This window comes from Aythya marila (genome assembly GCF_965140915.1).
Source record: "Aythya marila genome assembly, chromosome: 4".
Taxonomy (NCBI): domain Eukaryota; kingdom Metazoa; phylum Chordata; class Aves; order Anseriformes; family Anatidae; genus Aythya; species Aythya marila.
Genome location: NC_139045.1, coordinates 71,490,945 through 71,517,855, shown reverse-complemented (window position 1 = coordinate 71,517,855; position 26,911 = coordinate 71,490,945). Strand labels below are relative to the sequence as shown.

The 26,911-nt window shown below is 42.9% G+C and overlaps 1 protein-coding gene across 1 annotated transcript; it reads right to left on the bottom strand.

The window, feature by feature from the left end:
• Positions 1-268: 268 nt before the first annotated feature.
• Positions 269-13,641, bottom strand: SUCLG1 (succinate-CoA ligase GDP/ADP-forming subunit alpha). The gene is made up of 9 exons (XM_082758858.1): positions 13,537-13,641; positions 7,540-7,643; positions 6,599-6,715; positions 5,813-6,025; positions 5,667-5,724; positions 3,038-3,121; positions 2,175-2,326; positions 1,510-1,698; positions 269-521 (listed from the first exon to the last, which is right to left on the bottom strand). The coding sequence occupies exons 1-9, from the start codon at positions 13,580-13,582 to the stop codon at positions 495-497; spliced, it is 990 nt and encodes a 329-aa protein (XP_082614984.1). The 5' UTR covers positions 13,583-13,641; the 3' UTR covers positions 269-494.
• Between the last annotated feature and the right edge of the window lie 13,270 nt (positions 13,642-26,911).

Here is a 26,911-nt window from a genome sequence, read left to right as displayed (position 1 = left end):
AGCTTTGGTTTAATGGACGGAAACTTTGGCCTATTGTTTAAACGTACTTGCCAGCAACGAACAAGTAAGAATTTTAAAAATAAAGTGTGATACATGATATGAGCAATGTGCTTAATGTCAGAGCCTTGATCCTTAAAAGCATCTCTTTAAGCGACTTAACCTTAAAATGGGCAGTGCTTAAGTTACAAAAGATTCAGACCTTCAAGGCTGATTGGTTTCTTTATGACAACTGAAGAAACAGTTCTGCTGCAGGAATTCAAAAGATGTATCAGGTTTAGTAGTAGATTTATTATTTTGCTGTGATTTACAATGAGGTGATCACGTCTGAACCAAGAAGACATCAAAACAGGTTTAGCCAAGAGGTTTATGGCTTCAAAGTCAAATTCCACAACCAGTGCCAGTCGTTTGGGCAACTGAGGATTAGCAGACAAAAGATAAGCAGAGGCCAGGTGCTGCACTGATGGTTCAGAGACGGTGTTCCAAAGTGTCTTCTCTTACAGCAATTTCCTTTTCTCAAACTCCTGCAAATAGCACACAGACATTACAGGTGGAGGGGAAAAAAAAAAAAAAAGGTTTTTATTAATATTGTATTTTAAATTACTTTCTATTTATTGTACCAAATTGAATTTTAGGAATTAAAAAACTGGAATTAGAAAGGAAATTAAAAAGCATGTAATGTGTGCAAGTATTCTCCCACCTCACATTAACTCACTGGCTATGAAAAACCAGTAGCTCTAGATTGCGGTCAGTGCACCACACTCAGACTGCAATGCTGTCAAGGCATAGGAAAACAGGCCTGAAAAACACTAATTCTGCATAAAAACAGCAGCAGAACCCTTATAGTAAAGAATTCAAGCCAGGAAATAAATAAACTAAAAGTTTTTCATTTTAGTAAAGGAAAAAAACACAACAGAAAAAAGGGAAGACTCCCACAGCAGCCTGTGAAGGTGCTATTATGCAGTCATCACAGGAAAAACAACTACCTAGCACAGTTGAATTACGCATTTCCTCTAGGCATGAAACAGTGCCTTTTTTGGAGATGAATTAAGAAAAATAGCAATAATCCTATTTCATACAGAAGTTTCTCAGCTGTATGCATTCAGCCATAATTCCAAATTAATACTTAAAAGAGACATGCCTATACGCCAGGCCTTTCCTCCTTCAAATACTGTACTTTCAAATAGTGTTTTAATATTTTAAATTAACTTGGGTTCTTTGCTTCCTCAGATAGCGTCCAGAAAACACAATTCAACAAGTTGTTGCAAAAACAGCTAAGTGTAATCATTTCTATATTTTGCTGTTTATTTTCCTATAGGGTTGTATTACCCACACTACTTGCGCTATCATCTAAGCAATAACTGCAGCTTGTTCAGTCACTCGACTTCGTATGTTTAACCTGGCTTAGAGCAACAGAATATTTGGGTAAGAGATGTACTACCATTCCCTCAAAAGTAGACTCCTGCTCTTGATGAGTGTATATACCAGTTTCCAAGTTTCCAAGCAACGAACCTTGTAGATGGTGCTACCTAGCTGAGCAGGGGACATGCTGACCACAACGCCAGCACTCTGAAGAGCTGCTATCTTCTCTTTAGCTCCACCCTTTCCACCAGCAATGATTGCTCCAGCGTGACCCATCCGCCTGCCTGGAGGAGCGGTCAGACCAGCAATGAACGACACTACTGGCTTGGCATTTGGACCCTGTGGATAAAGAAAATACACAGAGTTACATGGGGGAGAGTGAGATGAAAAGCAATTCTACATGGCAGGTTAAAGAAAAGAAAAGCATCAACTAGGCAGGCAAAGTTATCAAAGAGCTGGAAACCTCAGACAACATGGAACCACTAGTCTGAAGATAACTCCTCCTGATTAACTGTGTCAACCAGAAGCAATCATGATCTTTAAGACATCTCTTTACAGAACTATGTATATCACCAAAAAAATGTTCCCTACAAATGTCATTGCAGGACTAAAAATCTGAAGTTGTCACTGCTCTGCTGTTAGAATTGAAATTAGAAGCTTCAATCATGATAAGTCATTCTCTTTAATATGAGTACAATCACTGTTTCTTTTTTGTTCTTTTGTCAGTACAGGTTAGAAATTGAACCAAGCTTTCTTGACATAGCAGAAGATGGCTAACCCCCAAGGCATCTGGAAGCAAGCTCTTTAAGACTTACAGAATTATTTTCTTTCAAGAATGCTGCTGCATCTTCTTCAGCATTTCCTCCAATCTCCCCAATCAATATGATCCCCTCAGTATGAGGATCCTTCAGGAAGACATCAAGGCAGTCAATAAAATTAGTTCCATTGAAGGGATCACCTCCAATCCCTGAAAAAAACATGAAACCACATTAAGGTAACTCAATATAAAATTACATTCATACTAATAGTTTCAAAGTAAATTTCAGCATGAAGAGTTGTTCCCAAAAGCTCAAAAGAGGGACAGCTCTCAGAGTGCCAGGTTCCTGCTACAAATCTGTCTCCCCCACTATTTTACAGAAAGCTTGATATCCTAAGTTAACATCTATGACCTTTCAAACCATAAGCAAAACAGCACACCTTATACAGAGGCTCTATAAAATGTACATCAGGGGCAAGACTCCAGCTCTAGAATTGTGCTCTAAGAAAAAGTGAGTTAGCCAACTTGCTTAACATACCCAAGTAAATGCTTAAGGAAGCCCTAACCCTTTTTAATACTAAACATTTTAGAACATGTTCTAGTGGGAGGTGTCCCTGCACATGGCAGGGGGGTTGGAACTAGATGATTTATAAGGGTCCCTTCCAAACAAAACCTTTCTGTGATTATCCATGTGTTGGCAGTTCTCTGCTCAAAACTGTTTCCTAGGCTGTTATTAATCTGACAAGGAAATGATATCAGAGAAGGGGGATATTCTTCACAGCAGCTAGGGATCTAATTTCTCAGTATGACAAGAACTGATTCAGCTATTTCTATGCTTGCAAAAAAGAAATTAATTGGGAATTGTTCCTGTGAAGAAGCAGATTAGTCTAGATACAGCAAGCTGCTTCTGAGGAAACCTACCAACACAGAAAGACTGCCCCAATCCAACTTGCGTTGTCTGATGAACAGCTTCATAGGTCAGGGTTCCAGATCTTGACACAATACCTTTAGGGAAGAAATGGAGGTAAACTTAACACTAATATAGCTAAGTACGTGACTAGAGGTAGCTGTACTTGCATTCATGAAAATCACCTTAAATAAACTGAATGTGAGATGTTAAGTTTTCCAGCTATCCTTGCCAAAAGATGAAAACTCTAGATAAAATTGTATCTGTACAATTTCTTAGCTAGCACTTTTAAAACTTAATTGTAAACAGATGAACAGGCTTGCCCAGCAAGCCAGTTCTATTGGGCAAGACAGCATTCCTCACATTACAGCTTTACCAAGAGAGAAAACTGAAAACAGAACAGAACGTCTTTCTTGTCCTGTATACAAGTAGCTTATGCACTGAACTCAAATCAGCATTGCAGCTGAACAGTTAATGAAATAATTCAGTACAAGTTGTATCTCCAGCATTGCCAGGCACATGAAAGACCCTCCAGAATGGAAATACACTTTGTAATGTCAGTTACCACTATTAAGGTAGCCATTGCTACAACACTGCTCTGCAATACATATTTAACAAGTACATTCCAGTATTACAAGAGACCACAACCTAGCCTGGCATAAGCAGATTTTCTACAGCAGAAGTTTTGTGCTGAATCCTGGATCAGGGGCAAAATCATTCCATTTTTTTTGTTCGTTTTTCAAAGTTAAGATTTTTGTTAACACTCCAAGAGGGGAGTTTTCCAGGAAAAACAGATATTGTCTTCCATCTATTTCAAGCCATTTAACAAGCAATGTAATTAGTGTATTGCATGAACAGAGGACAAAATGCACCATTAGACTAACAAGCTTAGTTTTATCTACAGTTTATACTGCTGAACAGTGCAGATGTCTACTAGCAAAGAATTATTTTTCTCACTACATTTGCAAAAGGCTTCCTGTTTACTATGTTTCAGATTTCATGAAAGAAGCTACAGACAGAGGTCCTAAGATTGCAGCTATTTTTATAGCTTGCATCCCAAGATTGTCAAATGGTTCTTGGATGTCTCACAGTAAGAGAAAGCTGGGGAGCATATCACTAAAGGTCATAGTGGTAAATGAAGCTGGGAGGGTGGCAAAGTTCACATCTTTACTTCCTGATTCTTAGATCACCATTGAAAATATTTCTATTAGGGCAACTGGATTTAAAATATTATTTTGCACTTCTGGTGCCTTGCATTCAGATTCTACTGTCTTCTGACTGTAAGATATTTCAAGTAGACACAGAAAACCTTAACAGAACTTTGATTCAGAAGGAAACTCGAGGTAATGTTAGAGAACACTGAACAGCTTTTCCCACAGCAAACACTTTCCACCAAAAAATTTTGATAATGCTGTGAAGGGTACCTTCTGCAGAGGAGGAGGGCCACAGAGATGATCAGAGGGCTAGAGCACCTCTCCTACAGAGACAGGCTGAGCCTGGAGAAGAAAAGGCTCCAGGGAGAACTTACAGTGGCCTTTCAGCACCCAAAGAAGGCTGCAGGAAAGCTAGGGATGGACTCTTTGTCAGGAGGAGCAGTGATAGAACAAGGCGGCATGGTTTTAAACTAAAAGAGGGGAGATTTAGGTTAGATGTAAGTTAGAAATTTTTTACTCGTCAGGTGGTGAGGCACTGGCATAGGCTGCCCAGAGAAGCTGTGGATACCCCATCCCTGGAGGTGCTCAAGGCCAGGCTGGATGGGGCTTTGGGCAGCCTGGTCTAGTGGGAAGCGTCCCTGCCCATGGCAGGGCGTTGGAACTGGGTGATCTTTAAGGTCCCTTCTAACCCAAACCATTCTGTGATTTTATGATTTTGTGTCCAAGTTAAACTAGTTACCCCATTGACAGATAATGGCAGTGTACGCTGTTTACAACCTTTCTGAAACTCTATTTATATTAATGCATATTTTGGAACATATTTTTTTTCAAATAATGTAATGCAGGAGCTATAATCTAGTTATTATTTCTATAGTTTAGGACAAGAACCACCAGAAATCAGGACATGACACTTGCATGCAACAGGGTGTGCAGCTACCATATGATTATGAACAAGTCACTGCCCCTCTCACCTCAGCTTCCCTGTCTAAGAAGCGGGTGTGTTTGCCAATTCCACTCACCATGTTATAATTGCCTAACTAACTTGACATGTTATGAACTTATCTGTAATCTTTTCCTGGTGATACTGAGCTCATGCTAGGTGTAGGATCCAAGTGACAGAATCATAAAGGTTGGAAAAGAAGTCCTCAGAAGCCAAGCTGTTGGAAGGATTAGTATTTGGGAGCCCTCTCAAACCCCACAGAAAATGGAGGTACAGTCAAATTAAGAGCATCATGGAAACACATTTCCTAACTAATCTTTTTCAACTGCTTTGCCTCTGCCTTCAGCACTCAGCACCTACTACGGCAGGCTGACAGACTTTGTCGTTCAGGATTGATAATGGTTAAGATCACTCACAAACTAAAGGACAGAGAAGCTGTTATACAGAATGTTAAGTGTGATCTGGGTAGGATGTGACTAGCCTTGTGAATATGAATAGTAGAGTACCAAACTTTACTTTTAGATAATGCATAGATATTCAAAAACTCACCAATTCTTCCTTTCTTGTGAATGTGACCAGGCATGATACCAATTTTACATTCTCCAGGCTAAAGAGAGAGTGGGAGAAGTGAGATGGAACATTTAACCCATCACCAAAAATGGTCCAGCTTTGGAGCAAATCCAGAATTCACTTACATTGATGACACCAGGACAATTTGGGCCCACGAGTCTTGTCTTACCCTGCCGAACCAGTCTGTGTTTAACCCGAACCATGTCCTGCTGGGGAATACCTTCAGTAATGCAAACAACTAAGGGCATTTCTGCATCGATTGCTTCATTGATCGCAGCAGCGGCAAACGGAGGAGGTACATATATAACAGTGGCAGAAGCACCAGTTTGTTCTTTGGCCTAGAAAGATGATTAAAAAAAAAGCATTAAGCATCCAGTGGGCCCAAGGAGAGCATCTGACAATTAATTATTTAAAATATGTCTACTCACAAACATAAATGAAGTAAATAGATAAATACTGATTTACTATAATCAACACAAGTATTAAATTCACTGAAGACAGGCACAGAGTGTGACCTGAGACCTAAGGACTGGCTGAAAAGGATATCCCCTACAAATATCACTACAAACACCCTTTGATAACAGTTGTTACAATTCCATCATATGCACCAGAATCAGAAACTAGTTATGGGCATAAAACATATGCATACTATGAAGTCATTTATATATATTTATATATACTATAAAGTCATTTGTGTTACTGAGCATCTGGACTCTGAACTTCCCAATGGAAGGCAAGCTCATGCTTGACCACAGTGAAAGCCACTTTTATAAGGCATCTATTTCATTCCACAGTGACATCCACAGTTCAAATATTTGTCTCTTCAGTATGAGGAATGGAATAAGGAGGCCTTCAGCAGCATTAGCTCTTGGATTAAGCCACCTGGTCCTCCAGTCATTGCTGCAAATTACCTCCTTCACAGAATTAAACACAGGCAGACCCAGATGAGTTTTTCCACCTTTCCCTGGAGAAATTCCTCCAACTAGATTGGTGCCATACTCCAACGCCTGCTGGCTGTGAAAGGTGCCCTGGGAGAGAGAAAGAATAAGTAAAGTTAAAATGCATACAAAGACAAATTTAATGTAGCAAAAAGAAGTTTTGATGACATTTGTAATTCTGAAAGCAATTCATTGCACTTAATTTATTGCACATGCCATGCTTTTTGCTTTTAAATTGGAGCACTATGGTTGCACACTAAAGAATGGTTTGTTCTGTGTTGCTAATACACCAGCAGACATAGCAACCACATTTTATCTTCCACATCAATTATGGCAGATGACAAATACAATAATCAAATAGAAGAAATTAGCATTCTTGTTCTTGACTAGCTGACAAATTTAGCAAAAGCAGTCTTCTTCCCTTGCAAATGTGTAAGAATCAATGTGGAAAAAAAATACTAAATATCCTGAAATTAAAACTTTTTTTTCATAGCCATTGATATTCAAAAGCTTTTGTGAAAGAGGCACTTTGAAAATTGTAAGGTTTTTGTAGGTTTTTGCTAGTCTCTTTCTGCTTTCTCTACAAAGAAACCCTTTCAGTTCTGTGCAGCTTAAGGCTTAAGACCAAAGCCAACCACAAAAATCAAGTCATCATGATGACAACTCAAAAAAAAAAAGTTTTAAGCTTGTATAGTAGTGGAAAAAAAATCTAGTTTAACGAATTTAAGGGAAATGGTATTTGGACAGAAGAATGGGAAACCAAAGAGCTGAAAGGATCTCCTTGATCACAAAGTCCCGTTTCCTAACAACACAGACAAGGCCAGCACATCATCTCTTTTATATGTTACTATGTTTTACGGCCAATCAATGTTCTGCACTGAAAGGGTGACAGAAGAAACAGTTCATATACATACCTGTTTGCCTGTAAAACCCTGGCAGATAACCTTTGTATTTTTGTTAATGTACAGATTTTTCCTTGACGCTGAGTAGGAGCAGTGTCGTACTCCATTCTGGTGCACTAGAGGAAGAAAGCAAGGAGAGAACAAATCGTTAATGAACTGCTTTGTTATGCTCTAAGTTAAAAAATGTCCTAACAAGTCAGTACGTGTATATTTATGCTTACAGGAAAAGATGTTGATCCTGTAGCTCCTGTTTTTAAAAGCAGACCTGAAGGCTGCAAGCATTTACTAACTTTCATTCTAAGATAGGAAACAGCTGTAGTTCACTCTCTAAGGCTGCTCAGTTTGCTGGGAATCAGATGTTGGGTACTGAACATCAGAGCTCCGGTCAAGACAAATCACAAACACCTTTCACTGCTTTCATTTGTGAACGAACAGGTCTCTGTCCCCTAACAACTGCTACAAAGAGGCAAAGCAGAACTAAGATCCTGATATCCCAGAGGCTCTACATGTTGTGCAAACATAGCACAGCTCCTACAGACACCAAGAGATCTCAACACAGCCCCAGGACCTCCAGGCCTAACTCCAAGCATGGCACACAGCAAGAGATCTTTCCCCAGCAGATGCCCAGCCACGGGAACTTGTACATCACAGCTTGTGGGCTCTTGAAGAAATACGGCTCTCTGGATACTCCACTGGAACAGTTTTCAATTTAGTTCTCACAACTCTGGTCTTGTAAACACCACTCACACACAAAAGTAACACAACTGTAGAGAAATGGCACAGTGAATGCTGGTTTCAAGAAGAAAAGGAGAATGACTGCTGCTCTGCTGGAGGGAAAAACAGAGCATTAACAAATGATTAAAGAAGAAAAGTGTAGAATGTCCCAATGCAAGAAAACTCAAGAGATTAAGGAGGAAAAAGAGGCACAGAAAGGATGCTCTCACTGCCATGAGCTTTTGCAATGGCCAGGGTTTTGAGGAGATCTGAACTGATTCACTCCCTACAAGAGTTTTAGATAAAGACCACATTTTGTGCCTAGAGTGAATGTGGAAGAGTGCAATCCTCATACAAACACTGACACTATTATGGTACTATGCACCTATTAGCTATTTGAAAACTTTTCCACTTCAGATTTGCAGAAATAAAAAGTGAAGTCAAAATGAAAATACAGAGGTTTTGAATCAGGCTCCTTGGATTGTTCCACACACTTGCTCAGGCACGCCTGATCCGGAGGGAGTTGGTTTTTTTATTGTTTGTTTCTTACAAAGGAAGCAAAAAGTACTAAGATGGAAAAGAAAAAAGAAAAACAATATTCTTCAATATAAACTGTTGATGCACAGAATTTGAGATGACTGTTAGCAGGACACACTCAGTGATTGTAGTATTAAAAATAAACAAACAGTCATTTCTTTCTCCATACCATGAAAGCAATTCTATGGCCCCAGCTCTGCTGCCCATTCCGTACCTATTTTCAGCTATTTATAACCTTTCACACAGATGTTTTCAGAACCTTAAGTGTGCCAATTCTCAGTCTTCAGGAGACTATACAGACAAGTTTCAAGGATAAGAATCTTTAGTGCCTTTTATAAGCTATCAAGTACCAAAAAAAAAAAAAAAAAAAAGATATATTTATTCCCATGCACTGATAACTGAAAAACAGCTTAAATGCCAAGCTTTTTCTGGATTTACTCTTAAAAACTTTATGTACTTTGTACATGAGTGAAGAGCCTTGATTCAGAAAAAAAAAAAAAAAATACAGCTTTTTTCAGAAGAACCTGGCTAGAGCAGAGCAGCTGGCTGTCTCCAGAGAGGCAGCTTAGCCTGGCACGTGTCTGGGAAGCAATATATATTGGAAGAAATGAAAAAAATCACCTTGTACTTTCTGGGCTGGCTTTGGATGAGATTTTATTTATTTATTTATTTTTAACTGGCACGATGCAGCTCTGTATTTCTCTCCATGGCCTCGCCTGAAGCAGAAAGGTTTGGCCCTGGCTACCAGCACAGTCGGACCTGCAGAGGAATCGGTGGAGATGAGGTTTTGCTATACATACGGGGCACTAGCAGCAAGCCCCGGGTGCAAACAGCTGGCAATTTAAACAGCTAATGGCCATTTAAATAGCTGAGACAGATATAAGATGAGAAGGAAACAGGTGGAATATTGAAATGGCACGCCTAAGTTCACAGCAGGTAAGTCAGAAATAGAATCAGTCTCAGTTTCCAGCTAGGACCTTCATTCACCAGCTCAAACCGTTCTGTGACTCCCAACTCCTGCAGGCAATTGCTTTTACTAGACAAAAGCCAGAAGCCTTAGTGTAAATGTATGTGCCTTCCAGAGGGCAGGACAAGAAACAATTTGCTCTTCTGCTTACAAAGCTTCAGCAATGAGCCAGGAAAAGCCAAACTCCTTGCCGATGCTATTTTAATGCACGGCTCTCACTTACAGGCCAAGTTACAAAGGTGCTGGCTCCACACGAAGCCATAAAGCACAAGGACAAGTCTTAGCACTTGCAGATCTTATCAAAAGCATGGTGGAAACGCTGCATTTTGTCAAATCAGAGGCCCAACATTAACAAAACCGTGTTCAGCCAAGGCCTGTAATGCGCTCGCTGCAGCTCAAGTAGCAGGGAAACACGGTTACATTCACTTCTTGAAAGAAACCTCACAGCAGTAATTCATGCCTGACAACTCCAAAGCATTTCTAGAAAAACACGCTCCTACTTACCATCGAGTGCAAACACCAATTTACATGTTTAAAGGAAAATTAACCCATTTGCAAAATATTTTAAGTTACACATCAAATGTAAATACTGTTGTTTGTTGGTTTTTTTTTGCAGGTTTCAGGCACTCTTGCAGCAGGATGTCCAAATCCTGACCTTACTTAAACAGCACAACCCAAGCCACCTTTGCACAGCTTATCCCAGATGAAAGCCAGCTGACAGTGGAGGTACTAAATCTCTTCCTCAACTTTACAGAGTTGAAGATTTGTTATTTTCAGGACCTCCCACAAGACTCCCTAGAGCTACAGGCAGGAATCCAAGTCAAAGTGCTTCCTTCTTGCCCACGCTTATCGTGGAGGAAGCACCTGAAGGTGCTCACAAAATGAGCACAATATAAAAGCAAGGTAAGGCAGCAGAGATTCCTTTCCGCAAGGCCCTGAGCAGACACCTCCACTGTCAGAAGATGGACAGGTAATAAATGAAATTGTCCCTCCACTGCTCCTTGAAATACCCCAAGGCCCTGGAGATGAAGGAAGATAATCCTTTTCCTATTACCTATGGAAGGTAAGAAAGCCTTAGAAAATGCACAGGCTCCAAAACAAACAGGGAAAATGAACTTTAGTGCAGGGAAAGTCAGGGAGGAGTCAAGTACAAAGACTGCAAGGCAAAATGCTCAAAGTTGTTTTTCTTTTTTTTTTTTTCCCCCCCCACACACACCCTCCACTTTCCATCAGTTCCAAACCCTCAGTTTGTTTCTAAGAAATCCTCCCAATATTTACACGCTGTTTAATTTGCCTCGTTATGACCATCTCCTTTCTCCTCCTTTCTCCTCCCTCTGCCTACAGATGCATGGCCTGGAGGCCAAAGTACCACAGCAAATATTAGACTTTGTTGACTCAAAGTTTGATATTACAAGAAGATTTGACACAGTTCCTCATCCCAGTCCTTCCTTCAATTGTGATGATCACGATCAGGCCATACGTGCACATTCACACACGTGGTTGTATCCTGGACAATCCTTCCCCAAACCTGTCTAAATTCATCGTGAAAGGTATCGGTTGCACTACTAGAAGATGATCCCCAGTGACAAAGAAGTTTTCATGCTGTTGAGGGATTGCCAAAATATCTTACTCCTGGTCTTAAGAGGATTATGAGCTCAGGGAAGGATTTCCAGCTATTGGTACCCAGCCTCTCTTCTGTCACCCTTTCCTTGCCAAATTCCTATTAATTAAGGAAAAAACAATCCACAAACATGGCATAGGAGTTGAGGAATTAAGTAAATTAACCAGTCTGTAAAGGAGAGATGCAATGACTATGTAACAACAACTATGTTACACAAAAGTAAGCTGACGGATAAGTGACAATTAGAAAAATTTCAGTCTTTTCAACACCTCTCTCTCCCCTAAGCAAAAATCCCCACTTACTGCCACGGACATCACAGGAAACATGACGGCATCTGAAAGAAAAGCTTTCTTCTCCTAATTTATGAAGTTGAAACTGCAGGGCCATGTGGAAATAGGCACACTGTGTTCTGCACAGATCAAGTTCTTCTAAGACAACAAACTTTTTCCCAGGTACACTCCACTAAGCCTGCAGCTAAGGGTCTGCGAGCTTGCACAAAAGCAACAAAGAAATTCTTCAGTGTGCATCGTGATTTCTGCAGCACTTCTTTGCCAGGATTATTCACAAAATTTACTTTGGTTATTTAATCTAAGAGCTCTCCAAAGCCTTCCAGCTCGCCCAGAACTTTCAAAAATCCTGACTCTCCAGCGATAATTAAGATAAGCTTAAGTCTTGGTCCATAAGCGAGCAGCACTTTGAGCTGACCTTTGAGCAAGCCCTCACCACTCATTAACATATTGCATAGCATGTTTTCACAAATTCCTGAACTGAAACTTACCGATACACACCCTGCAGGCTTGCTTCAGCAGTGTACCAACAAGAACAGATGCTCTTTTGCAACAGAAAACACTAGAAAGTCACTGCTTTAAATTGCCACTAAGAGGAGATGTTAATTATTTGTTACTGGGACTGTTGCATGAACAAAGTCCAAACTTAATAAATTAAAAGACTGCCCAAACCTTAAGAGTTTCAAACCAAAAACTGTTTCAAATGAAGAAATATTCCTTCTTACAGGACTTTCTTAAAAGAGTTTATGAACTGTTGCTGCAAGCAGAACACTTCCTGAAACACTGAGTCCACCTCTTCCCCTTAACCCACAAAAGAATCTTAAGCACTCTTCCTAATCTCTTACTGCACACAAGATTACTTTTGCTAGGAGCATAAATTAACCTGAAGTGTAGGTGCTACATTGTCATCTCCACCAGCACCAACCTGCTCTGGGGAGCCAGCTCAAAGAGCTGCCCGGCAGAGTAAGCCCCACAGGAAAGAGTTCAGGAAGGGGTACAGCTTCCTTCCTACTCGTGCTCTTAGGGGACAAGAGGTGGGAAGGGATGCCTGGGGGACAGTGGGTGCGCCACAGGAACAACTTGGACCAGCTGAAAATGTCATGGGATCATGTCCTGAGTCCCTGACCTGCATGTTACCATAGGAAGCACAAGCTTTGCTTGCACGGAGATCCAGTGAAATTTATGAAGTTTAACTTTGCCCACTTGCTGTCAGCTGTCAGATCCCTGATGAACACACCATTTCCTCAGCTGAAATTCCAAGAAAAACTTCTTGTGCCTAGGCTACCCTTACCAATTCCTTTAGAGAACACAGCGTTAACTGCACAAAATAAGCACCAAGAAAAACACTTAATTTAATTTACTGTGATATTATTATATGGCACCAACCCCTCTGAACGCTTTTGAGCTGACATTTTAGCTGCAGGTTGCTTGGGTTCTCTGTGCTTAAAGGCTAACGCTGTTACTCCTGACAACACAGACAACTTCATCGGGTCGTGCTGAAGTCTCAGGACAACTCAGGGCCCTCGAGAGGCCTCTAACCCAAAGAACCACTCAAAGTGACCTGACCCAACCCCACCACCACCTTTTTCGAGGAGCTCTGCACATTACCAGAGATGAAACCTCCCTGGCTCCCCACCCAGCGTCCAACACCCCCCCAAAGGGCACACCCTTCATCCCCAAGGATCCCCCTCACCCCTCAACGGCCCCCCAAAACCCCCCCTCACCCCCAAACCCCATTCCCGTGCCCACCCCCCCCGCATCCCCGCGGCCTAGCCCGGGGGGGGGGGAGCAGGCCTCGGCGGCTGAGAGCGGCTCCCAGGAACCGGGAGGGACCCGGAGCACCTCAGGGGAGGGTTGTGGGGTCCCGGGGGAGCGGTACTCACGGCGGAGGAAGCGGCCGAGGAGCCGGGCGGTGTGGCAGTGAGCCATCGTCCCCTCACAAGGACACCCGGCCCGCAGGCCCCGCTCGCCGCCTCAGCACTGCCCGCCCCGGCGGCGCGCGGGGGGTTGTGGGGGTTGTAGTCTGTCAGGCTCCTCATAGTCATTCTACGCTACTTTTTAGCTCCTAAATTATGATACATTCAGCCCAAAAAATGAGTTCTGATGGGTGTCTGCAGGTGGGCATTAGAAGATGTCCCGGTACACGGCTAGATCAGCAGCTGGGGAGAAAGGCACGCTGCCTACGCAGGGGTTACTCTTTTGTCGTGTCTGTAGCCACCAGTGCAAAAATAAGTAATATTTTTCAGGGAAATGCTTCAGTAAACAACATAAGACACGTACATCTTCGTTGGTGAATTAATAAAATGTTCCTCTCTACATAACAGACCTCATATGTTACTGATTTTCAGGGCTAAATGTGTAGGAATGCGGCAGAGCTCACGTCCCGACCGCACCAAGGAAATTTTCAGTAAATTGGTAATTCAGTAAATACAATCACAGAAGGATTTGGGTCGGAAGGAACCCTAAAGCACAGCCAGTCCAACCCCTTACCACAGGCAGGGACACCTCTCGGCAGCCCAGGTTGCTCAAAGCCCCATCCAGCCTGGCCTTGAGCACTTCCAGGGATGGGGCAGCCACAGCTCCTCTGGGCAGCCTGTTCAGTGCCTCACCACTAAAAATTGTGTCTTCAGGAGGGGGAGAGAAGTTGTTCTAGAATTGCACACAACAGAAATGAATGAGAATGGAAAGCAGAAAACCAAATGGAACAAGCAGAACCCCAGCTATTTCTAAGCCATCCCCCTGGGCTTGCTGAGGCAGGTCACAGGCAGGCCTGTCCCAAGGGTCAGAGAAGAGTCCCTGGCCTGTCAACAGGGAGATCTGAAGTTTTAACCCCAAATAAGTTATACAATGGGTTATTCTTTCTCTCTTTTATGCTGAGATACGTAGTGTCACAAGTCTAAATTGGACACCAATTTAAAATAACTCAGGCGTGAAGTCAACAATGTGGCCACTGCAACTTTTGCATAGTTTTAGTGGGACTGTAGAAGGTGAAGGGTAGTGTGGGTTTGTTTTGTTTTGTTTTCCAAACCTGAGTAGCATAAACATCTCTTTAGTCAAAACCTGAATGCATGTAGCGTCTTTTAAGTATTAATATTCATGTATAATCAAAAAGTCATTACCACTCCAACAGTAAAGTTTCAGGGTACTCAATCCAGCCGTACAGTATATAATTGGCCAGAAGCTCTTGGAAGTGGGTTTGTTCCCATCAGAGCACACTCTGTCCCACTAATATTAATTTAGTTAATTTAATCAACTACATAGAAAGAAACCATTCAGCCAAGGGAGAAACAATACAGCAATTAGCAACACTCGGGTGGCAATGACTGGGGCTCCCTTACACAGTTCAGGACAGAGTGAGTTTTAGCTCAGAGGGGGGTAGCCAAAGGATTAAAAACAGCTGTGGGATTTAATCTACTAACAATGCTTTTCAGGCACTGCAGAAAGATCAAATGTCAGGCAGGCGGTGGGGTCTCTCCCTAATGTATTATGAAATGAGCAACTTCATTATAAGAGCAACACGGATCTTGGAGCTGAACCTTGTGAAAATCACACACCCAGGGACTGAATCCTAGAAAACATTTTTCTTGCTGTCTTACTCGGAGTTGGGAGTTAACTTTGTTTGAAAGCACTTCTTCATGATCCTAAACACAGGGTGTTCTGCCACATATCCATCTGCAGAGGACCAGACTTTCAGATCGCAAAAAAAAAAAAAAAAGGATCATAAGGATCATGTTAACGTTTATCCACATGGGAGCTCCAGCAGTAGCCTAAGATAAAAACACAGTGTCTGCTAACCTTTTCCCATTCCTAGATCTTCAGATGAAAATGAGTTTCACTGTGTGAACAAATTCAACCGGTTTTGGTACTCCCTTAAAACTTATTGTTAAAATTGTTTTCATTCCTTCCTTTACATCGTGGCTGGGCAGTTGAGGGCCCTGGCTGTGGTGCTAGTGGTCTGCATGCTTCCTTGGGACCATCACGGAAACTACTCAACCTCTCCCAGCCTTGATTTCTTCTCTCTAAGAAAAGACAATGCTAATGCTTTGTTTGCTTGCATCAGCAGCTAAAAATGTCCAATGCAAATAAAACATCAACCCCTTAAATATCTGGATTTACCAACACTAAGAGCAGCAAAACCACATATGTTTTGTGTTTTGTTTTGTTTTGTTTTCAGGGTGCCCTGTTTACACCCCAGGCCCTAGACCTGATGTTATTCCACACAATGAACACAGACTGTGCTCCAGGTTCTGGCACCTAGATCTAATTGTCACCTGCACCAAACCCCTGTGTCTTTTTTCTCCATGAAGCCTCGATACAGCAACTGCCTGCCAGGCTTAGCCTTCTCCATCCGCAGAGGTAACTCGCCCCTTAATACACAAAGCAGTCCCTTTCCCATATGCACATTTCCATGCATGGATCCATGTATCTCCTTTTCTGGGTTTCAGGAGATGTCTAAACTGCTTGTGGGCTGGCATCTAGTGCAGCTTGAGCTGCCCTGCAGCACCCCATCCAGCTTCTTCCTGCCTCTCCAGAAACACCTGGGTTTCCTTTCAGTCCTGTATCCAATTAGCCAGTCCTCTACAGATGTCACAGAAACCATAATGCATCCTACATGGCATCAGACACCTATATTTAGTCACCTAATGTGAGCCTTTGCTGCCAGAATGGTATGCAGCTAAGGAGGAAATTCAGGTCCTGTGTGGCAGGTGAGTATGTGTGTGCTGTCCCAGGTCTCGTTGTGCCAGAGACCTTGTTGGTGCCATCAGCATGGACAAACTGCAGTTCATGAGATGTCTATAAGCATCTGCTTCAAGGAGAGGGATGAAATGTGCCCTTGTAAAGCTGGAAGGTCTCTGCTGGTTGTGACAAGAGCTCAGAAACCCACTCACATGGAGGCAGTGTGTGGTGGACAGGTCAGCAGAAGGTGTGTGAGGCTGAACCTGACTCCCACCCACCCGAAAGCATTTTGATCCCAGCAAAATACGCTGCTAAGTCTGCATACATGTATTTTGCCAGCACTTACCTCTGAGATAAGGGTCCGTTTGGGGCTCTGGTCAAGGTTGCACCAATGTTTTGGTGCCAGCATGAAACCTGCTCCATTGCTGTCCAGCCAGGTGCTCTAGGACTGCAGCCCCCAAGCTTTGTGGTGACCTTAACCCCGGGCAAAAATCCTCTGAGATGTGGTCACACACTCGATCCATATGTTAAACTCAGATATATCAAAAAAGTTGAACACAGCCTAGCAGCCATACAAACAATGCAGTCAGTAAAGCCAGAAAATGGCCTTTATGGGCAAATACTTCGTGGCATAAAATATACCATTGGCTTTCTACTCAGAATCAGCTTTGTCTGCTAGTGCTGGCCAGGGTTAAAAGGTTCCCCTTCCTCTCTGCTCTTCCCATCATGCAGCTCCTTCCTATGCAGACCTGCCACCCGCCCTGTGATCAGCATTTCTTTGACAAAAGCAGGTTCTAGCAGGAAAGGTTTAGCAAGCAGGCCACCCTTTGAGCCTTTATTTTGGGAATTGCTAAAGCAGGGACAAGCTGGCTTAGCAATGTCCATCTGGTTTAACCTTTACTCACATCAGTGGTGACACCAGACCAACACGCCTTGCACCAGCTGATGTTTGGTCACTGGCTCCCATTCCTAACTCTCCAAAATAGCCCCACTGCTTGAAATCCTCATGCATCTTGTAGATTTAGCAGCAGCATCACCTCCTATCGCTGGAAGTTAAGAATGTGCAAAGAAATGGGTCATTCCTCTCATCTTCCTTGGATTGAGGGACCAAAGCGTGAAGACCAGCCCTGGCCTTACCTGTACCCAGCCTCCAGCAGCTAGGGATGCTGACCTAAAACAGGCTCACCTGTGGATTATTTTTACTAAAATTTACAGGTTGCAAAATAAATAAATAAATAAATAAATAAATAAAGTCAGCATCTCTGCCCTGGGAGAGTCACCAGGTCTACCACTCTCCTTCTCTGTGAAAAGCACAGAAAATCAGAGGTGAGGATTCCTCTGCAAGGATTAGCCACGCTTGTGCTTTAAGCCACTGAGTCTTTATCCCTGCAGCCTGTAATGCTGCAGTAACAGAGCTATGGCTGAGAGCATCTGCTAAGGAATTAGGTAGAAATGGACTTACTGGGACTTCTGATGTGGCTCCAGATAGCAGAGAGAAAACCATCGGGTTTATGGCAAGGAGGAAGAGGCAGGGGTTGCTGGTGTTGTCTCACTTACTCCATTTTTCTGCAATTCACATACTGTTTTGAAAATTTTATGTTTAGTTCTCTGCTCCTGAAACATCACCCAAACTTCGGTCGTATTGCTACTGGTATGATTACTATTTTCAGCAGTGCCAAATGAGAATTCACCTGCACACCAGCACTACCCCCCTCTTTCCTAAGCATGGCTTGGTGTTTCCGAAGAGCCTGCTGTTCCTGTGCTGCTTCACAAACAGGGCTCAGATTTCACGTTGGCACCAATCGGGGTCACAACATCGACATCAGAAGGGGGCAGTCCCCAAGGACAGGACACCCAACCAGTCCCCACAGCCTGCCAGCCCTGGACTGACCATTTCAAGTTTGCACTTCTTCAGGAAGGCAGATGCTGCTGAAGACCTTTGGTCATCAGCTGGTTTTCCTATAAATATTTTTTTCCCTTTGCTCTGTGATTTGAAGTCTTACTCTGTCCCGTATCAGGGGTTTATCTGAGCTTACTCATTTTATTCAGGAAATTTTGCCAGAGATGCTTCAGCACCTCCAGCTCTTAAGAAAACCTTGACATTTGATGGGCTTTTGTGGCAGCTCACTGGGCTGCAGTCAGAGCAGCCATACACATCCCTCTGCCTTCCTGCTGTCGGAGATGGGCCAGCCAAGCACAACGATTTATTAAAATCACAGGTATTGAGCCCAGAGCTGCCCCGCAGTGCTGGGAAATGTTCACTTGCACCACCCAGGGAGCCAGCTCTTCCAGACCTCCTGGTCATAAGGAATGGAGCAGATCTGAAAGATTGGATGTTCACAAAAGAAAAACAGAACTTTGGGGCAAATTCTGTTCTCCACAATCTTGCATGGAGTTCTCCTGGTGCTGGAGCAAGATACAGCATGTGGAGCTTTGGCCATCTAGGAAGAAGAAGGAGCAAAATGGGATGCACGTTCCTTGAACCAGAAAAAGGAAGAGCTCTTTCCCCTCTGCTTTCAATAAAAAAGAATGAGGTTTTTCTGCTCCTTCTCACCTTAAACTTGCTCTGGATTTGATCAAAATGAAAACACAACAAATAGGAAAACCATACTACTAGATGGTTTGGGATTTATTTTGAATGGTTTGGCATTTATTTTGACTTGCTCCCATCTACACACAGGCATTTTCATGGCAATCCCCAACCAGCAATAGCATAACATGGGCTGCAGAACTAAGGATCTCTGAGTTTGAAATCTCCATGGGTCAAGATCTTTCTTAACACAAGTATGCTCGTACACTCACACAATCATTGATTTGTACAAATCCATGGGGAAATCGCTAGGACAACCTCTGGAGGATGACTTTGGCTGGGCTGCGTAGTCCTCAAGCAGGATCTGGGAGCTTTGAGTAGCCCCAGCTGATAGACCTTTCTTTCAATCAGTCTCATGGGGTTTCAAGGATCTATAACTTTCCCCCAGGGGACACATTTTCAGCATGAAAGCACAAAGCAAAGCTCAGCTGAAATTCTTATTTTATTCTGAATATACATTGAAGCCTTAAGAAGTGATGGGCTGCCAAACTATACCTTCTTACTATCCTTTTCTGGATGTGATCAGATCATTTGCAATAGCGAGACAAGTCACCTGCATAGTCTGGAAATCTCAGTGTTGGCTAAAGCAATGGCATAAATGCATCTGTTGAGCTTTTTCATATTAAAATTGTTTTTCTTGTCAGGCTTTGTAAGGTTGATGGAGAGTCGAAGTTCTGTCCACACTTTTTTTCCTGGAGGCTTAACAACCCCAGAATAAAATATAAATTCAGGTTTATCCCATGGAAGAATTTGTCTTTCACCTAAATAAAAAAGTATTTTGTGCAAGTTGGAGGGTTTTTGTGCTGCAGTCATCTTTCTACTTCCAAAATACTACTAAAAAAAATGACAACTTTAAAAGTGCTTTGTAAAGTGAAGATTTTTCCCTGAGGTTTTTCTTTTGCTCTGATCTTGCTACCTCAGCAATGTGCAGAGTTCTGCAGGACCAAGTTAATGTTCCACCAAAACGCTTTGCTTAAGGATCAGTTCTTGAAAATGAATTTCTAGGAAACATATCTAAACTAAATGCAGAGTCTGATCTGCATTTCACATCCTTACGGTTAAATGCAGAGCACCAGCACTGAAGTTACTCCCATGGCAGCACTTCAGACCTTGTGGCCTCTTGAGAGTCCTCTGGCTCCAAATCCTTAAAAGATGCAGTCAGATCTCCACCTGTTACATCAAACACACTGAAAACCAGCTTTCTTTAAACGTGCTTATTCTCACATACTCAACATTGTTTAATATATATTTTCCTATTCATTCCTAATTTTGCCTTGGCAGTGGTGAAGACCCACAGAATGACACTCACATCTCTCCTTTACAGCAGTTTCTTCCAGTTTCATCTTCTGGGAAACCTTTCAAAACCAGCTGCAGCAGCAAAAAGCAGTGGATGGCTGAAGAGCCCTACTCCTCCATGCAAAGTGCAGTCTCTGCTTCACTAAAATTATTTTCATTTTTCCTGTGGTTCCATCATAGAGGAAAATTGCAGGTAGGTCATGAAGGCATGATGGTCATATATAAGTATTGTCATATTTACAGAGAGTATTTTTCTCTGTGCTGAAATAGCCACGAGTACCACTAGATGTCACAGCTGCTTCGCTGTTTGACCTTCTCCCAGGGCTGCTCTGAGCAGCCTTCCAGGAGAAGGGCTGCTACAGGCTGAAGAGCAAAAGCGAGGACTGTGCTGAGCTGAACCAGGCTCCAGCTGAAAGATGCTTTAGAGCTGACTTTTCTTTAGCAAATATTTGAAATCCTTCTGAAGTCCTCTGACTGGACGGGGTAGGCACAAGAAGGCCTGCAGGTTGTTCGGGCTGGAGGAAACCATCAGAGCTGCAGAAGAACCCTGGCCGTTGGAAGCAGCAGCAGAAAATTGGGGTGGAGAAGGGGCTGCCTTCCTCCTCTGTGCTGGTAATTTCACTGTTGGAAGAAATAATTTTTTCTACACCTTCTCTAGAGTTAACAAATGGCATTTGCCCTGGTGCCGTGGTTATCAATGCCTGCTGGATGGATCTCAGGGATGCCTGCTTCCTCCTCCTGAAATAGTTAAGAAATAACAAAAATATAAACCAAATATAATCAGGTCAAAATTGGGGCATTTTCTCTCAAAGGGAGCTAATTTAAGTGCCAAACAGCTACAGAGATTGGCTGCATCTCCGCTCTATTTGTGGCAGAGAGGCAAATAATTGCAGTGTGAAGGAGTGAGCGCTGTTTCTTCAGGCCACATGAAGGTCAGGGAAAGAATATTCTTCCTCCCTTCTCAGGCCAGTCTTATTTCTGTCTCCTCTCGTGTCACCGGTAGGAACCTCTTCATTTAGCTCTGAGGTTACCAGAAAGGATACACCTTTTCTGGAAGGAGGTTCGAACTAATTATCTCCCACAAGCCTTCCAAAGATTTGTCTTCCTCTTCTAAAGACACTGCAGTTAGTGCAGCAGCCTGTGTCATCATTATGCACATGAAAGTAATAACAAAGCTGAAGATAATTAATTCATTTATTCACTCTGGCGTGACCGGTAATTGCTGCTGTGGATTTCTTTTTCACTCCAATGCAACACTTATGCTACAAACAAAACCAGAACTGAATTCCTGTGAAATTGCTATTAAAACATTCCCTTAATGCGCTTCTTATGAGAAATTTTAAGAGAAGTCAAGTGCAAATCAGGAAGTAGCTAAAAACAATTTCTAAATGGAGTCAATTTTCCTAGCTTTTGTTGCTGTGTATTATTATTTTAACCTTGCCCCAAACATCTTGGGTGTAAATCTCCTGTACTGCAGGGGGCTGGCACCAGGCTGTCACTATTGCAGGACCCATCACCCATGGAAACCCCACCTGGCATCACTGAAAATGGGGTCCCCATCTCCTGGAGCAGAGCAGCATCTGGCAGGACATGATTATCTACAAAAGCAGCCTCTAAATTTGGGCTTTGAAACTCCAGTCAGTGTTCATCCTTCCTTGGTGCTGAAAAATAACATTTCCATCAGCTTTTGCTGAAGGCTTCCCATTTGCTCCCACACAATTGCAGCAATACAAATATGGATTCCTTAATTAATCTACAGTTACAGGACCACAAAATTTCCACCCAGTACAAACCTTTGACACCTATATCAAGGAAGCCTCGGTTTCTTGCTTTTTTTCCCCAAAAGGTTAGATGAGTTTTCTGGATTCAAGACGTGGCATGGTGCCACAGGCTTTGTGGGCTTCATGGCAACTGCTCTTGTCTTCCCATGGAAATCAATAGCCAGAGGATTGGCATCATAATCTACAACCAAAGACTGCAGAGAAAGCAAGGCCATGGCAAAATTGATAAAGAAAACACCAAATCAACAATGATCCCTCCTCTCCAGCCCCATCTTCCAAGCAGAGCGGTCTCTGCCATGGATTTTGCTCTCACAGTCTGCAGTATTTGAGATGAAGATGGTGGAAAACATTCCTGCCAATGTAAATTCCCCTCCTGCTGCATGGTGGCTCTTCTGTTCAGCAAATCACCTTCGCTGAGAGATGCTTAAAAAGAAGGAGGGAGAAATCAGTGGTTGGAAGGTGCGCTGGGGAAAAGCTCTGGGCACCTTTCAGCAGAGCAGATGTACCAATTCCATTCAAACACCATTCAAAGGAATGTCTAAAACCAGACTACAAAGCACATATTTAAATGTGAGTGTAAATTCAGCTCTGAGCGTGCAGATAAGGTAGAAAGGCTGCCTCCCTCCCCAGGTGCCAGATCCCAGAGTGCAGCACAAGGAGTCTTCGAAGAGGTGGCTGCAAGAAGTCAAGAATTTTTCACTAAAACATCCACAGGATTTGAAAATATGGGGTTCATTTGAGCTGTCTTCTCCCTAAAAAGAAACAAACAAACTCATTTTCCCTAATACACTTGTGCTGGCTTCTCATGGCAATCGGAATTCAGTCCTGGGAGGAAGCTGCTGTGGCCATGCTCATGTGTGGGTTCTCTCCTAAATGCTGATGTCTCAGGACTGTAGGTTGCCCTGAGAGGCTGTGGGGACTCCATGGGGGTCTCCAGGAGTCGCCTGGACGTGGGGCTGGGCCCCCTGCTCAGGGTGACCCTGCTGGGGCAGAGCTCGGGGTAGAAGGCCCTACAGGCCAGCTGCAGCCATTGGGCCAGGCCTGATGATTCCAGGGCCTGCCCTTCTGACACGAGCCATACGTGAGGTTTTGTGGGTAGACACAAGGAACAGCTCATATCAACAAGCAGCGATGTGCTAAATCCACTTGACTCACAACCTGCTCAGCCCAGAGCAAGATCGAGCAAACACCACCCCACAAAATAATCTTTCACTGCATCCCCAGCCTTTCCCAGCCTCAAACTTCCATCGTTTCCACAGCATCCTATCTCCTTTCTTACCAAACTCCAACCTGAGCCTCACATCTCTTCCCCATACCTCTGCATGTGTCGTTTCACAGCAGCCAGATCCTTCTTACTGTCTTCATTTTAGCCATTTAACATTTTAGTGTTATTTCTTATTCTGTTTCTGCACAGGACGAGAATACGCCTGCCTGCCCACAGGAATAAGGTGCCGGCATTTCATTCCCAGCCTGTGTGATGATGTCCCACAGGCCAGATGTGCACAGTTCACACCTACACAGCATCATGCCACCCCACGGCTGCTCTCAGCTGTCCTCGTCGCTTCTCTCACACTGTCTGCCAGCACGGAGCCTCCATGCACACCAGGACTGTCTTGCAGGTTCCTCAGGCTGCTTCTCTCTGTCTCCAAAGCAGGGATTAAATCAATGACAAATCTGGTTTAATTCCATCCCTAAAAAGCACGGGAACTTTGTGTCCCACCACTTGCATTCGTCATATAAATTAATTTATATCCTCAGCATCCTTTTCTAATGGCTGAGTGCATTTAACAGGAAACAGATAAAACATCCCACAGAAATAAATGGTTCTTTTATACCTGAATGAGATTCGGATCGTTGGTTGCAGAGGAAACCTTGCGTCACATGCAATGTGCAAGCTGCAGCAACTGTACAGACATGGGGCAAGCTGGAATCGGGATGAACTATTGTAAGCAAGCTGGAGAGAAAATGAGTTTTCCTCCCTTCCCTTAACTCTGCTCACAGATCACTGCTCTGCTGAAACACCCAGAGCCGCTCACCATCACAGCAATATATGCAGTTCAGTTCAAAATCAATGGGATTACTCACAGCTTCACCAGCCCAAGTATAGAGGAGGGTCACTGTGAAGCACTGCCCATCATTCGTTCCCAATCGTGTCTCCAAACAATAAAATAAGATTTTGGTTTAATATGCTCATGCAGCAGTAGGAAAGTCACACCTTCTGCAGGGATATACACAAAGTTGCTTGTTATTGTTAACAGCAGGTGCATAGCATGCACCATCCGCCATACCCATAGCAACTGCAATGAGTAGAAGTGCTCCAGTTTGCACTTTTTATTCTTTTATATGTAATTTATTATTCCTGCTTGGTTAGAGTGGAGTAACTGAGCTGATTTGATGGTCTTTTGGGTCTAGCTTTTAATGCTAAGTACCCAAGGTGACAGAAAAATTAGGACATTCATTAACTATGCTTTAAAATACCTGATAAAATAATACCTGGTGCATAGCTAAACAAGAGCTAAAATAAATAGCTGATGTGCAGACATATGCATCATCTTAATGGGAGGAACAAGCAAATTAAGGAAATATTGTATAAAGGAGAGCAAGGGATAGAATCCCATCTCAGATCGCTGTCATCTTAATAAATCTTAATTAGTCGAAGATGACAAGTCAATTATAAATACATACTTACAAGAGGAAAGCTATGAGGAAGTTAAGTCTTGGCTTGCCTTTTAGAGCAAGTAGATTGCTTTCCAGTCCTCATTAATGTCATGTTGTGTACTTGCTGTTTTCCCCAGCTCTTCTAGGCTTCATTGCAAGTCACATACCCAGTCTCAAAAGCCTTTGGATGACATGGGGTGAGGATATGGGATGGAGTCATCCCACTGCAAGTGCTGCACCTGCTGCACCTTCTGCAGAAGCTGAAGCCACCAAGAGCCTGAGACACCCCAACACTGGATTTCTGCTCAACACCTTGATCTCCACAGGCTGGAGCAATGCCCCTGTGTTCTCCTTGTCTTTGGATTCCCCAAGTCCACCTCCTGCTCACTCCCTGACCTCAAAGCTTGGCCAGATGATTCCCACCCTGTTTGCCCACATTCCCCAACTCACCTGTCACAAGGTTAGTTTTTACAGAGCCTTCAGTCAAATTCCTCTGCTGCACTTTAAAGCAGTGCTTATTTTGTCCGTCTGTGCAGCTGACTTCAAATGCAGGTGAAAACCAGCTGAGACCAAGAGATCTGCTTGTGCTTACACACTTTGCTGAGCAGATGTGCATAGTCGAGGCTTCACAGATGAAGGAGGCTGGTCTTTGTTATGAAAGGATGCTGCTGTGGATAGGGCAAACGATGGGTGAAACTATCCCCTAAAATATCATTCAAATTTTTGCTGCTGAGCTCAACAGCACCAGGATTTTAACCTGAATACAGATTTGGAGCATCACTGCTATGAGAGCCCAAATGAACTTAGCTAAAATCAATGGGAGTGTTAGAAATAAGTTCCCAATGCCATAAAAAAAAAAAAGGGCAAACAACGTGCTTGGATCTTCATAGGATCAGCGTAACTGCTACAGAGAGTTGTTATCCTGGGGAAGGACAAAAATGAGTTTTCAACACCTCTGTCTTTGAAGATCTCTCCCATCTGTAGCTGCAGGGATTGGCAGCAGCAGCTCTGACTGGTAAAATGTCACCATTGTACATACAAATCCTGTTAGAAATAACAAATATTCCCTATGAGGGAAAAAATAAAGGTCAATCCTGTTTCAAAATATTTTCTGGAAATTGAATAAAATCTATTCCATTTTTTTTTTCTTAAAAATGAGACATATTTTGATTGGGGCATTTCACATACTCAGAGCAGTATTTTTATCCAGAAAATCCAGCTGGCCCTGGTGTGCACCCAGTAAAGGTATGGCTGTTACTGACTGGCCTGCAGGTTCTGCAAAAGAGTGTAAGACTGGTGTAATTAATCACACTATGGAAAGTAGAAAATCCCTTTAACGAAGCCACAAAACCCTCTTTAACTTGATCACACTGGGAACAGAATAGAAACAAAACAAGACAAACAAACAAACAAAAAAAAATACAAGACAAACAAACAAGTAAAAAAGACAAAAAAAAAAAAAAAAAAAAAAAAAAAGATTAGAAGCAATGTTTATTTCCTAATGCACTGCATATACCGTGTTGGCTTTTTTGGGTCTTCTAATCAAGTCATCAACTCTTAGATCAAGACTGAACCTCCTTTCACTTGCTTGAGCCTGTGCAGTAAATTATAGGGCCAAACTCCAAAGTAATTTAATTTGTCTAGCCAATAGTTAACAACTTTGCAGTTTTTATAATATATATAATTTATAAATATAACATGCACAAGTGTTGTAAGGGTAAGTCCTGGGAGGTGCTGGTGGGACAAGCTCCAGCAGGAGCTCTACAACCTTACAAAGTCCAAAGTCAAATGAAAAGCTTTGACTTTGCTGGCTTGGTGCAGAACTCCTTAGGTACAGGAAAAGCCGAGGGTTGTAAGTTTTTGTTTGTTTGTTTTGTCTGATGTTCTTTACATCTTGCTTTATCCCAATTACATCTTTCCAAAAGAAACAGCTGCAGCACAGTCTCCAGTTCCAAAAAGAACAGCTCCCTGCCTACAGCTGCTTAGGCTTGTGAATTGTCACGAGAGGCTTCTGCTGAACAGATTTTTAACGGACATGAACATTGCAGGAAGAAACCAAAGCATCGCTACTGACCCATCCAAACAGCAGCAGGAGCTTTAAAGATGTCCTTCATCCTGAAAAGCAATGTTATAAGGACCAGGCAGTGGGACTTGGGTAGGTGCTTCCAGGAGGGGACAGATCCTGTCTAAATTAGATGAGATGAATCCACTTGGCTCTTTCCATAGGGCTCCACATTTGCTCAAGCTACCTGCTCA

Coding starts and splice junctions, on each gene's coding strand:
- SUCLG1 (XM_082758858.1), bottom strand. CDS start 13,582: ATGGCTCACTGCCACACCGCCCGGCTCCTCGGCCGCTTCCTCCGCC. Junction 6,716..7,539: donor AGGGTTTTACAGGCAAACAG/GTATGTATATGA, acceptor TCTCTCTCCCAG/GGCACCTTTCACAGCCAGCA. Junction 522..1,509: donor TAGGTAGCACCATCTACAAG/GTTCGTTGCTTG, acceptor TGCTATTTGCAG/GAGTTTGAGAAAAGGAAATT.